At 46.5% G+C, this 15,000-nt stretch overlaps 1 protein-coding gene across 1 annotated transcript in view; it reads right to left on the bottom strand.

The window, feature by feature from the left end:
* Positions 1-12,142: 12,142 nt before the first annotated feature.
* LOC125291245 (protein sprouty homolog 3) overlaps positions 12,143-15,000 on the bottom strand; it is an 11,149-nt gene continuing 8,291 nt past the window's right edge. Inside the window, 3 exon segments of the mRNA XM_048237917.1 lie at positions 12,143-13,262; positions 13,265-13,824; positions 14,870-15,000. The exon segment at positions 14,870-15,000 is cut by the window's right edge and continues 239 nt beyond it. Coding sequence (XP_048093874.1) covers positions 13,147-13,262; positions 13,265-13,824; positions 14,870-15,000 — 807 coding nt within the window. The 3' untranslated portion in view covers positions 12,143-13,146.

Raw genomic sequence — 15,000 nt, 5'->3', positions numbered from 1 at the left:
GACGATTTATTCGATTCATGTCAATGTTGGTATACATGATCCCAATATGCTCCTGATTCTAAATTGTGAAGCTTTTTTTTTATATAATGTTATTTTACTAAATGGTGAAACTATGAATTTTAATACCCTGCCACATAAACAATAAATGTGTCATAAATTCACCATGCATTGCTTGAAATGTTTTAAATTTCACATGGTAATGATGATATTCACATGCCCAAAATGCATATTTGGCATGGCGCCACCAACTGGCAACAGAAAGAATGGCAATTACACTGATGTCGCATAATCAATTTTAACATACTCCTCCTAGACGGTTTGTCAGATTCATGTGAAATTTGGCAAACATGATGCCAAGATGTTGCTGAGGTTAAACTTTGAGGGTATTTTTGATTTTTATGATTTTAATATCTCACTACCTAAACAGGAAATGTGTCATAAAGTCACAGTGCATTGAATGAATGGTCTAAAACTTCTCAGGTTAATAGATACAGTAGTATGATTATGATGATATCCAGACACCCACTGGCACGCCTGGCATAGCGCCACCACCTGGCCAAGCAGGAAATGTGCCAGAAATTGGCAATGCCTTAACTGATTGATCTGAAACAAAATATTGGATATCATTATTGTGATGATATTCACATGTGTAATTCACATGCCTAGCATAGCGCCATAGCGCTAGTGTGCTAGACATTAACAGCATCTTGCTTATTTGGTTGGAAACTTTAAAAAATATTGGATATTATTATTATGATGATATTCACATGCCTAATTAATGTGTGTGGTATAGTGCCACCAACTGGCAATAGAAGGATTTTTTTCATTAATTTTGGATATCGATATCAGATTCATTAGATTAATTCAGTTTAGGTGCATGTCAACTTACTAGTGTCCTGACTTCACACATCTACACTGGAACACACACACACACACACACACACACACACACACATACAAACACACACACACACACAGAAATACACACACAATCTGACACATAAAAAAAGGCATTGTTATAACAGTAACATGACCAGTCAAAAAACATGAGTTTCACTACACACCACACACATGCCCTATTTCCCGAATTACCCGAATAATTATTTTGTAAATGTGCTAAAGTATATGAGTAAGCATGACTTGATTCACCTCTCACCATCGGTCGTTCTTCCATCTTGTCAACTGAACCAGACTAGCCCATTTACTGTGCAAGCCACGCTTTATGTGTGTGTGTGTGTGTGTGTGTGTGTGTGTGTGTGTGTGTGTGTGTGTGTGTGTGTGTGTGTGTGTGTGTGTGTGTGCCAGCTAGATTTGATTGAATGGGATGATGGGGTAGGTGTCACCTTTCATGTAATGCACGTGTTGACGTCTCAGGTTCACGTCTTGCTTTTTAAAAGGCAGCGCAAAGCCAAGTTCAATTATTAAACAGGTGACTCCACTGTACATTTTTAAACAGAAAAGCCTTTACTGAGGTCACCTTGCAGTGAATGCCTGAGTTTCTCTCAATACTGTTGTTCGTCAGGATTTCTGTGTGGAATGATATGTCTGGAATCCATCCATGTTCCTGTAAGTTAGTTGGTAGAGTAAGTGCTATCAGAGTCATGTTTCTTTTCTTACCCAGGGAGCACACAAACTGATTGCAAAAATGCACATGTGCACACAACTTAGTAGATGACAACAATATGTATATTACATTACATTCAATCAATACAAACATATTTAATAATTAAATAAAGTTATGCAGTGCCAATATTACTATGCACATGTGTATATTACTGGTTGTATTGACCTTTTACACCACTTTCATTATTATCACTGCCAGCCAGACAGAAAGTTGAACTGGCTCAATGTAGTAGCACCCCCCACCCACCCTTCTTTCTCTCATGCATCCCCACCCCTCTCTCAGGTCAGTGGCTGTGTCCGGTTGAATTGATGTGCTCAGCAATTTGTAACATTTTGAAAAATGCAAGGAATGCAGCAATGTTTCCTGCTTCCACCCTACAAACCACCCAGGATTAGGTCTCTCTCTTTCGCTCTTCTCTCTCTCTCTCTCTCTCCCTCTCTCCCCCTCTCTCTCTCTCGCTCTTTTTTCTCTCTCTCTCTCCCTCTCTCCCTCCCTCTTTCTCTCTCTAACACACACACCCACCCACATACAAGCAAACACACACACACACACACACACACACACACACACACACACACACACATCCAGAATATAAACACATAGATGCACAAGCAAGATATATTCAAACACACAGGCACATAAATACATGGCCAATGATACAAGTGTGTGCGCAAGTGCACCGGGACATCCAGAAGCAGCATTCACAAATTCCGTACACACACACACACAAAACCACACACACACGCACACACACACACACACAAACCACAATACTGTAATATACAACCTCTAAGAGACACATGTGCGAGACATCCACAGCTGTAAACAGCCCGGTCGTCCTCAGTCTCCATCCCATGGAGAGAGTGGTGTGGCAGGGGCCCAAGTCAGGAAGAGAGCTTCAAACTGCAGAGCTGAACTCCAGCAGCCCTGGCCCCTGGGGGCCCGGCCTCGCTCTGCCCAGCTTCTCTGTGAGAACATCTCCCTGCCGCTCCCACTGGGCCCCTTAACCACTTCCCCTGCTCGCAAGTTGTTAAACAGATTTACTTACTAACACACACACACACACACACACACACACACACACACACACACACACACACACACACACACACACACACACACACACATAGATGCACACAAACCAACAGAAACATATTCACATGCACACAAACACAAGCAGAGACACATGCAGACAGACATACACACTGCCTGGATCACTACAATCAGGAACATCTGTCAGGATTCAAGTTCTTACTGAAGACTCCAAATGCCTTAAACACAAAATAACATATAAGCAACCTTCCACATAGACTTCCTTCATGAAATGTGAATCCCATCCTCAGTCTTTCTCTTTGTTGGGGTTAGCTAAGTTGTCCATTTGGAGGACTCAGAAGAACAAAATATTGCATTAAGACTAAGGGGGCCAGATGTACTGTATGTATATTAGCATTATCAGCGCCATTGCCAACCCGCAGAAACCGCATACTATGACAGTTATGTTAACATTGTATTTATCAAACCTGCAGTTCATCAGGTAAACAGTGCCTTGCCACGCACCCTACCACAATTAACAAACATTAACAACTGACATTCTCAGCTCCTGTGACAGGCAGTCTGCGCTATGCGCATGTTGCGGGAAAAAAAGCGTTAGTACATCTGGTCCTGAGTGCTCTAACATGCACCACCAACAGGCTTTGTGGTGTGTGGTGACTACTGCCCCCATAGCACAAGATCCTGTGTCCTGCCCATAGGCAGTCCTGATGGGCCCCCATAATAAATATAATAAAATGTTCAAGGGCACTCCTAAAGGAATGATCCGGAGTAAAATACACTTTAGATCGATTTACGGATGATTGGGAGTACATACGTTGAGTTAGATTGCCAAGTGTGCTCTGGAAATTCACAATTTCGTTGCTTAAAAAAAAAAAAAAACATAGTCCAGTATTTCTTTTTGAAATTGAAATGAAGTTGTATGGACTGGACTATGTTTTTTTTTTGAACGGCGACGAAAATTGTGAATTTCCAGAGCACACTTGGCAAACGACTCTACGGACTTTCCCCTAAAGATGGCAGCAAAGATGGCAACATTTCCGAAAGGTACTGGCTTGATGAAATTCATTCTGACTCTCTATCCAACCACATAAAGACCTCGATACTTCGGTTTGGCTTTAGGGACCCTCTACTCACTACCAATGTAAGTGTAATGTTGTTTGGAACTGTAGAAGAGGTATAAAAATAGCGCTTTGTAGCGGCCTAAATAATATGCCCTTCTCACTTCCACGCTAACGAGCTTTGACTAAAAACGGTAACATCGAACTTTCAAAAAAACATCCGAATGACATGATTTGATGTCAACTCAACGTATGTACTCCCAATCATCCGTAAAATCGATCTAAAGTGCATTTTACTCCGTATAATTCCTTTAAAGTACTACCTGAACTGTGGCACCAAGGATGACGAAATGTGTATGATTTGTTGGTCTCTGTATGCCCAAGACAAATGTCCCTTCTGGGACAATAAAGTTAATCTAATCTAATCTAATATAAATTCTCAAGGGCCCGCATCAACCTAGCCCATAACCACTCATTTGTGATTTTCTCTCCGATTGCGACATGCTGTCAATCAAAAAGAGTCCAGCCACTATGACGGATCCTCCAATCATCATACAGAAGCTCGGTGTCCAGGCCATCCCACTGCCCCATTCACTCCCAGAGACGCTGGGCTTCTCTGGAAATGACGACTTTGGGGCGTTTGTCCAATAAACATATAGCTTTTCTGCACTGAAATCAGCCCAAGTCCAGTGAAGCTGAGCGTCTATGGGGTTTTTGATGGATCATATCGTCACAGCAATGTATTAGAGGCGGGAAGTCACGATAGATGACCTGCAAAATCTTATTGCTGAACAAACTAACCATGAAGTTGAACATGTTTAAAGCATGTTTTAATTGGAATAGTAGGCTAATGTAATACAGTAATATTTTATGAAATTTTCTGTGATATTTTAGAGGGGGCTGAGCTTATTTAAACTTTGTTAGTGATTTCATTCCATTAGTGGTTTCATTTCCATCTCCTGACTGCCTCGGCCACCACCAACTTTCAGCCCTCACAGCACACACATCCACACAGCCCAGAGAGCCAATTCCATCACAGCCCATCACTGGCCATCACAGCCCAGAGAGCCAAGAGCCCAGTCCATCACTGGCCATCACAGCCCAGAGAGCTGAGGGCTATTGACTGGGCAGCACGGGGCCTTAGCAGGGCTGTGGTGGCACCGCTGCAGAGATGACAGGGCCATGGATCAGCCTAGCTGATCTATAGAGCATGCTCACTGTGGATCCATGCAGCCATCGACCCACAGGGGGTGGCTCATTAGAACTGGACCACGCATTTAGGACATTTGGAGTAGAGTTACTGTATCAAACCATAGAGGAATAGAAATAGACAAAGAAAAGAGTGCAGCAATGTAAAGAGAGAGAGATAGAGACAGAGACAGACAGAGAGAGAGAGAGAGAGAGAGAGAGAGAGAGAGAGAGAGAGAGAGAGAGAGAGAGAGAGAGAGAGTTTGATGGAATTGGACAGAGGAGCCTCTGGGCTTCAAGCCAAGGTCAGACATAAAAATGCTGCATATATTCACTCATCAACGGAAGTTGGTATTTTATAAGGTTATGGTTTCTGTTAATGCAGAAAATTGCTAATGCAGAACAATTTCACAAGTATGAATCAGGAGGGGAGAGTTTAATGTAAATGTGTGTGTGTGGCTGTGGAAGAGAGAGAGAGAGAGAGAGAGAGAGAGAGAGAGAGGTGGAACTGAGACTGGGAAAGACAGAGATAAACTGACAGAACAGAGAGAGTGAGAGAGATGGAAAAAGAGTGAGAGATCAGGGAAAGAAGGAGAGGGAGAAAGGGAGCAAAAGAGACTAAGAGGGAGAGCTGAGTGAAAAGTCAGATAGAAAGGGATAGAGAGCGAACAGAGGAGTTGGAGAGTCCTTCGGAATTCCTGTTAAAGTGGAAGCTCACAGACTAGGAGCGGAAGTGTGTTAAATCTTTCTCCAGGAGCCATGTGTGTGTGTGTGTGTGTGTGCGTGTGTGTGTGTGTGTGTGTGTGTGTGTGTGTGTGTGTGTGTGTGTGTGTGTGTGTGTGCGTGCGTGTGTGTGTGTGTGTGTTACTCTCACTCCACTGGCCCCTGACCTCGCAGATACCATTCCCATCCACTCCTCTTCCAGCTGTCCACACTCAGGCCACCAGCACGTCCAGCACCACCCCCTCTCCTCCTCTTCCTCTTTCTCTCCATCTTCTTTACCTCCTCCTCCTCCTCACTATCTGCCTCTCATCCTCCTCTCTGCTGATTACTGTCCCTCCTCTCTCACTTCCATCTGTCCTCCTCCTTCTTCTCCTTCCTTCTCCTCCTCCTCCTCCTCCCCTCCTCCTCCTCCTCCTCCTCCTCCTTCTTCTTCTTCTCCTCATCCTCCTCCTCCTTCTTCTTCTTCTCCTCCTCCTCCTTCTTCTTCTCCTCCTCCTCCTCCCTCCTTCTTCCTTCCTTCTTCTTCTTCTTCCTCCTCCTCCTCCTCCTTCTTCTTCTTCTCCTCCTCCTCCTGCTTCTTCTCCTCCTCCTCCTCCTCCTCCTTCTTCTTCTCCTCCTCCTCCTCCTTCTTCTCCTCCTCCTCCTTCTTCTCCTCCTCCTCCTCCTCCTTCTTCTTCTTCTTCTTCTCCTCATCCTCCTCCTCCTTCTTCTCCCTCCTCCTCCTTCTTCTTCTTCTTCTTCTTCTCCTCCTCCTCCTCCTCCTCCTTCTTCTTCTTCTTCTTCTTCTTCTTCTTCTCCTCCTCTTCTTCTTCTTCTTCTTCTTCTTCTCCTCCTTCCTCCTCCTCCTTCTTCTTCTTCTTCTTCTTCTTCTTCTTCTTCTTCTTCTTCTTCAATGATTGCACAAAATAAGTGAATGAATGTAATTAATGTCCAGACACTGGACTAAATACAAAAGTCTACATTGTTTCCTGTCAATGATTAACAAGCAGTTGAAAGCAGTTGAAAATTAGCCACTATCTCTGTAAATTAACTCAATAGTGTGACACTGATGGTCAGTCAGAACAATGGTCAGGTTTGTCTTTAATGATAATGTGTATGTGTTCTGCCTGTCTGTATGTCTGTAGTCTACTGTATGTGTGTCTATATAGGTGTGTGTGTGTGTGTGTGTGTGTGTGTGTGTGTGTGTGTGTGTGTGTGTGTGTGTGTGTGTGTGTGTGTGTGTCTGTGTGTGTGTGTCTGTGTGTGTGTGTGTTAGTGTTAGTGTGTGTGTGTGTGTGTGTGTGTGTCTGTGTGTGTGTGTGTGTGTGTTTGGGGTTGGTTGGGAAGGTGAGAATTCTGTTTGTGCTGTGTGTGTGTGTCTGGCTCCAGGTCTACTCACCCCCTTTGGCCCCTAGCTGGCCCTCCTCTGCCCCAATCTGGCGCCTGCCACTCCACAACACCTCCACCTGTCAACAGCTCCCGCCCGCCAGCCAGCCTCCCGCCCTCCAGCCCCCTGCTCTGGACCCGACACAAACTTTCACTTGGCCGGCTGCCTCTTCAACCCCCCCCCCCCACCCCAAAACGCCTCTTCCCCCAGCCACTTAAAGGGCAAACCTGTGGCTCCAGTCCCCTTAAAGCAGTTAGGTCAGTCTCCCAGAGGTGGTGATGGACCCTGTCCTGGCCCAGTGGCTGTCCTGAGAACGTCCTGCACAATCGACAGCAATCTAGGCCCTTTCTTTAGCCACTATGCTACCACCACCCCAAACATAAATATTTCTGCAATCACATGGTTAAATAGAGGCGTTAAGCATGTCATTGCAGCACCCACTACTGATATCAACTAGTGGACACAGAATTCAACAATACGAGACAGAACATTATGTATGTTAAATGAAGTACAGTATATAAAGTAGAATGAGATTTTTCGGTATAACTAAAAAATGTTTTCAGACAAAATGATAAAAAGCATCAAATAATTCCCCTTTTGAATTCGTGTCATGTGATGGCCCTCCAGAATGCAGGAGAGGTGGTCTGAGCAGTCCGACTTTGATTGACAACCGCATTGATCCTTGACGGACAGGCAGCTTTGTTCTCCCACCCCACAGGGTTGCTATGAGGTCAGTGCCCAGTGAGTGCCACATACTGCCTGTCCAAAACCAAGAGGGCAAAAGTTGACCTCCTGACACTAATCCGTTATTGTAGGGGTGAAAGGTCGGCGCCACAGACTGAACATAATTTGCCAGTTCAGCGATGGTGCCAGAGAAGATTGTGGTGAGGACTGATGTCACACAGACACACAGATTGCCTAACTGTCTTCACTGCAAACAGTTAAAGAAAATAACCATGACACATGTCCATCATGTTTGTAAATGACTAAAACAGGAAGGAAAAAGATCGAGCGAGAAGTTCTCAATGTCAGATAGTGAAAAGCTAAAGTCCCGAGACACCAAAACTTCCATCAACTGGGTTTCTGACTGATGCTTTTGTCCAGGCCTTCCTCTGAGTCCATGAGTCTTTGATGGGTTTAGGTTTAAAATGTGTCCCTTACTAATCCCCGGAGTGGATACATGTAGAGTGGTCGCACGGGGGTATACTTACGCATTTGGGTCAGGGAATGCCCATGTCCAGGAGAAACAGAGGTTTGAAACGATACAAAAAAGCCCCATATGCCAATTCAAAGTCTGCATTATTTATCTCATGTCCCCTGGCATGGAAAGCTGCAGTTAGAGGAAAAATAAGTGTGTGTGTGTGTGTGTGTGTGTGTGTGTGTGTGTGTGTGTGTGTGTGTGTGTGTGTGTGTGTGTGTGTGTGTGTGTGTGTGTGTCTGTGTAACCAAGAGAGCGTGTGTGTATGTGTGTGAGAGAGAGAGAGAGAGAGAGAGATGAAATGAGATGAGAGTGAGATACATGGAGGGTGATTAAGCAAGACAGAGGGAAAAACAAATGTGAAAGGCACTGAAAGAGTGGTACAGAAAGCGAGAGAGAGAGAGAGTGTTTGAGTGTGTAGTTGAAGATGAGGAGAGACAAGAGTTCCATCCCAGTGCTCACATGAACCTGATAGTATGGAGGACACTAGGGTGAGCTGCAAAGGCTCATGAGAGGAGGAAAAGAAGGGGACAGCAGAGGAAGGGTGCAGGGGAGAAGGAGATGGACGCTAAGATCCCTTAATGCACTTTGCTTTTCCCCTTGACGAGCAGATTAGGGTGATTTCTGCTCCCATACACACACACACACACACACACACACACACACACACACACACACACACACACACACACACACACACACACACACACACACACACACACACACAAGCCATTAGCACAACCTGGCCTTGATTATTAATTTATGGAGCAAACAGGCCAGAGTGAATGTAGTGGTGTAAAGAGAAACAGACAAAACCCAGGTCCCAGGGAAGTACAGTAATGCTCAAAGTCAAACACACACACACACACACACACACACACACACACACACACACACACACACACACACACACACACACACACACACACACACACACACACACACCACGGACACAGCACATACACAGACAAACACTGACTGGCATTTTATCTCATTTGTATACACACAGACATTAACACACTCTTCCACCAACACAAACAGACATATGTACACAAATACTCTTTCTCAGGCAAATGTATTTCTGATATACTTTCTTTTCTCTTCCCCTCACTCTCACACACACAAAAAATGTCCTCCGCATTCTATGCGGATCTTTGTCAAATGAATGGTCGACCCTTCGGGTGATTCAGATATGATGCTTGCATGCGGACATTATGCGGACATTATGTGTGAACGACAACGAACGTGCACATGAATAGAATCTCTGCATGTTCTTCGCTTCGTTCAGACATGAGTTCATGAGTTCATCAGAACATGCGGACTTACACCTATGTCTGAAAGCAACTACACACACACACACACACACACACACACACACACACACACACACACACACACCACACCACACCACACCACACACACAGTATTTAAAGTCAGTCCGAGTGCCATGAACCTTGCTATCTGAACAAGAGCCGATATTATCGGCCAATAATTAGCTATTTGTTGATCTATTGGTATCGGCCAATAATTATTTTAAAATTAACTAAAGGAAAGCCACGTACTGATCCTTCATCTAAATTTCCAGTATTGTCTTTACAGCTTAACATCATGTTCAACAGTAAAATAATGTTAGCATTGGTTAAAACGAATGTGTTGTCCCTATCTGGACAGAGAGATGTGTAAGAACTCTGCAAATGTACAGTTATTAGCTATTCAAATGTACTATTCCTTTGATAATATTTACACCTCAATTTTGCTCAATGTTCATTGGATCCAAGCCATGTCAACCAGTCTTTCCTGATGCCCTGTGGCGAATGAATAATTGACACAAGTAGTTGCCATTTCAAAACACCTTTTATTTGTCTTTAGCCATGGGGGTAATGGCCGCCACACCACTCCAAGAAAAAGTCATTACAAAGGTCAAACATTTTCATCATTCACCTTAAAATAAATACTTCTTGCTCAACCATTTAAATAAATATCTGTGACTCATCAACAATAGCGGCAAAGGAAAAAATAAATGTGTAAAATGTATATATATATATATATATATATATATATATATATATATATATATATATATATATATATATACATTTATATATATTTTTTATTTATATATATATATTTCTTTTATATAGAATTCTATATATATATGTCCATATATTTCCTTAAATTCTGTTACAACATACAAGATGCCCATTTGTACCAAAGCAATTCTTAATAGACCAGGGGAATGTCTCAGTTCTTCAACGAGAGCCTGCAGTCAGCAGCGGAAAGGCTTTCCCTTTGAAACCAAAACAAACAAACAAACAAACAAACAAACAAACAAACAAACCAACAGACGTTTTACAAAACTGCATGTACCTACACACTTCATCCTCAGGTTATGGCCACTGTTCAAATGAATAGAGGTCACATTGGGGCATATTCTGTGGGAAATAAGGAAATGTGCCTTGTTGTGGTCTGTGAATGTATGTGTACGGTTTTACTTGTATGTGTGTCCGAATGTACAGCAAGAGAGTGTTTGCTGTGTGTGTGTGTGTGTGTGTGTGTGTGTGTGTGTATGTACTTGTTAGTGGAATTGACACTGTGGAGTAAAGATTTGAACAGTCAAGCATTGCTGATCTATTTTAGGTCTAGGTATGAAGGCCTGTGTGCAGAGATCAGGATTCTCTGTTTCCGCTGGACAGACATTTACGGATTCTACTGTAAGATTTAAGGATTATAACCATCAACTTCATCAAAGTACTCGGATACGAGTGGCTGAAATTATGTCTGTATTTATGATTATGCTTTTGACATTGGATGCAGTCATGAGTGGTTGAAAACACACACACAAACACACACACACACACACACACACACACACACACACACACACACACACACACACACACACACACACACACACAGAAAATGCCCATATTTCCACCTCGGCAATTAAAAACCAGCTCAAATGTCCAATAATAATCAATAATAAAAGTAATAATAAGTAATAACAGCAATAATAATAATAGCATGTACTATTATTAATAATACAAAACCAATAGAATAAAAATACAATACAAATACCATCCTATGTGCATACAAAAATATAGCAAAGGAACTCTAACAAAGAGAATAGTGTGCATACTTATAGGTGAATGCGCACATTCTTGACACTGCATGTTATCTTTGTTCATGTTCCAATTTCTTCTGTTCTCTTCATTTTTTTTTTTTTTTGGGGGGGGGGGGCGGGGGTGGGGTGGGGGATGCCAGAGCATATGACAGAAGAGTCCTCAATAGCTTGTTCCCTTGATCTCCTGCTGCTTCCAATTCGGGTCACATGCTCTGCTCCCTGTTTCCAGTGCAAATGCTACTTCCTCTTCAGGGTGACACTTCAGTCAGCCTCTCCAAGCCCTCACTTTCAGCCAATCAGAGAAGCTGTGAGTCTGGGGGTGTATGTCATTAATACTGTCCATCCCCTGACAGGCTACTGTCACTTTATTCCTGCCTTTTACAGAAAGCACAGGAACTACCTTCAACGAGAACAACAGCTTATGCAGTACTGTGTTGCACAAAAAGTGAAACACACACACTCTCTCTCTCTCTCTCTCTCTCTCTCTCTCTCACACACACACACACACACACACACACACACACACACACACACACACACACACACACAAAAAAAAAACACACTCTGTGGGCCTCTTACTCGTCAGGAACACACCATCTTGTTGTGGTGTCCTCTCTCAGTTCCAATGTTGGGAATGTATAGTTAGTGCTACAGCAGCAGCAGCATAGCTTACAGTTTGGTCCCGTGTCTTGGAGGAGGAGAGGACAGACAGGTGGTCATGTGACACTGGACCATATGAGAGAGGGATGGACGGGACCAGACGGGATGGGAGGATGAGCGAAGAGAATAGTGCTCAGAGGAGGGGGTGTGTGTGTGGGGCCTGAACGGATGCTATCTTCTGAAGCAGAGGCTTCTCCAAAAAAGAAAAGAAAATGAAATAATAAAAAGAGCAGATCAAGAGGAGGCTTCTGTTGATGAACACGCATACACAGGCCTGAGACAGACGGTGCAGTGTGTATACACACACATTTACACACACATACACTCGCACACACACAGACAGACAAATACAGCCATAGATACACACACACACATACAGTACATACAATACTATACCCTCTTTCATTCATTCTCGCACTTTCTCTCTGTCTTTCACTGGTCCTAATGGAAGCACATGTGAACTCCGCTGTCTCAACATGTTTTTGAGCTCATCAGATTGGGTCTCATCCTCACTTCCAACACTCCTCATTACGTGGTCTCTTATTTGGTATCAAAATTTCTTTCACCCGTCAAGTGTTTTTTTTTTTTTATCTTTCTCTGTCGAGTTTGTATTTTCCCCTGGAGTTATGATCCCTTAAGGGGCATAATGCCAGCCAGCACACACAGTTTGTAGTTTTGTAAGCTTTACAGGGAGAGTTTTGTGTGTGTGGCCATCCAACTGAGTCCCAACAAAGCACCATATCTTTCCGAGGCCAGAATGTTTATTCTGACTCATCCACCCAGACTGCAGATTTTTGCCCTTTGTTCTGATGAACCAGCTCACCCGAAACCATTTTTTTGCTCAAGAACTGCATCAAATAAATAATAGGAAATAAATAGATTAAGTCCAGCAAAACAAAACAGAACAAAATGAAAACCAATAAAAAAAGAGGGTAGCATCAATCCGGTGCTTCAGCTTCATACTGTAGTGGCATAGCCCACGAGTTGGAAGAGGGTGACAGTCTGTCAAGAGAGTGGGGCAGGGCAGGAGGTCTAGAGAGGTTTGGTCAGCTCACCCTCCCCGACCAAGTCTGGAAGGGACAAGGTAACCATGACGACATCAGTAGCGGCATATAGGGGCACTCAGGGAGATGTTGTTCCTTTCGATCATCTTCGTCATACTGGCTTTTCCAGGGACTTTTGGAACGGTGGCGGCTGATTGGTGGCGGCGGCCGCGGCTGATGAGATCTTGCGACAGACGGTGTTGGTGTTCCGGCAGCGGCAGCCAGGCGAGTGGCGCGGTCATAGCCGCGCTGGCACAGGGCAAGGCACAGCTTGGCGGGTGGGTAGCAGCAGAGGCAGGGCAGGAAGGGCACGAGCAGCGCCATGGTGCCCCAGCGGGCACAGGCACGCGCCGGCGTGCAGGCGCAGGGCCGGTCAGCGCAGTTGTCCTCGTCGTCCTCGGCCGAGCAGTGGTAGAAGAGGCCCTTGACACAGCACAGGCACGTGCCGTACTCCACCGCGCTCTCGGCCGAGCACAGGCAGCGCTGGCCGCAGGCCCAGCACGAGGGCAGCACGCGTGGCGCCACACACTCGCCGCACTTGCACCGGCCGCATCGCTCGCAGATGAAGAGGTGCAGGCCCAGGTGGTCCTCGCCGGACAGGCCGCCGCCCTTGCCCAGTGCCTCTGACGCCTTCTTGATGCCCTGATCGCCCTTGGGCTGGGTGGACACCACGGCCATGGAGCCCGAGACGGAGGCCAGGCCAGAGGAGTGGGAGGGCGTGAGGCCCGCCAGGAGTCTGGTGTCGGACGCGGCGCTGCCCCGCGACATGGAGCTGCTGACCGTGCTGGAGCTCAGGTGAAGGTGAGCCCGATGCAGCCCGGCGGCTGCTGCTGCTGCGCTGCTGCTGCTGCTGCTGCTGCTGCTGCTGCTGCTGCTGCTGCTGCTGCTGCTGCTGCTGCTGCTGCTGCTGCTGCTGCTGCTGCTGCTGCTGCTGCTGCTGCTGCTGCTGCTGCTGCTGCTGCTGCTGCTGCTGCTGCTGCTGCTGCTGCTGCTGCTGCTGCTGCTGCTGCTGCTGCTGCTGCTGCTGCTGCTGCTGCTGCTGCTGCTGCTGCTGCTGCTGCTGCTGCTGCTGCTGCTGCTGCTGCTGCTGCTGCTGCTGCTGCTGCTGCTGCTGCTGCTGCTGCTGCTGCTGCTGCTGCTGCTGCTGCTGCTGCTGCTGCTGCTGCTGCTGCTGCTGCTGCTGCTGCTGCTGCTGCTGCTGCTGCTGCTGCTGCTGCTGCTGCTGCTGCTGCTGCTGCTGCTGCTGCTGCTGCTGCTGCTGCTGCTGCTGCTGCTGCTGCTGCTGCTGCTGCTGCTGCTGCTGCTGCTGCTGCTGCTGCTGCTGCTGCTGCTGCTGCTGCTGCTGCTGCTGCTGCTGCTGCTGCTGCTGCTGCTGCTGCTGCTGCTGCTGCTGCTGCTGCTGCTGCTGCTGCTGCTGCTGCTGCTGCTGCTGCTGCTGCTGCTGCTGCTGCTGCTGCTGCTGCTGCTGCTGCTGCTGCTGCTGCTGCTGCTGCTGCTGCTGCTGCTGCTGCTGCTGCTGCTGCTGCTGCTGCTGCTGCTGCTGCTGCTGCTGCTGCTGCTGCTGCTGCTGCTGCTGCTGCTGCTGCTGCTGCTGCTGCTGCTGCTGCTGCTGCTGCTGCTGCTGCTGCTGCTGCTGCTGCTGCTGCTGCTGCTGCTGCTGCTGCTGCTGCTGCTGCTGCTGCTGCTGCTGCTGCTGCTGCTGCTGCTGCTGCTGCTGCTGCTGCTGCTGCTGCTGCTGCTGCTGCTGCTGCTGCTGCTGCTGCTGCTGCTGCTGCTGCTGCTGCTGCTGCTGCTGCTGCTGCTGCTGCTGCTGCTGCTGCTGCTGCTGCTGCTGCTGGTGCAGCGGCGGCTGCTGCTGCTGCTGCTGTCCACTCTGGCTGCGGGGGATCTGAGCGGGTGGGGGAGCGGAGGAGGACAGAGGCTGGACAGGGTGGGGGTGATGACGGTGGTGGTGGAGGTGTTGGTG

The sequence above is a fragment of the Alosa alosa genome, chromosome 2 (genome assembly GCF_017589495.1).
Source record: "Alosa alosa isolate M-15738 ecotype Scorff River chromosome 2, AALO_Geno_1.1, whole genome shotgun sequence".
In the NCBI taxonomy this organism is placed as follows: domain Eukaryota; kingdom Metazoa; phylum Chordata; class Actinopteri; order Clupeiformes; family Clupeidae; genus Alosa; species Alosa alosa.
This window is presented reverse-complemented; position numbering and strand designations above follow the sequence as displayed.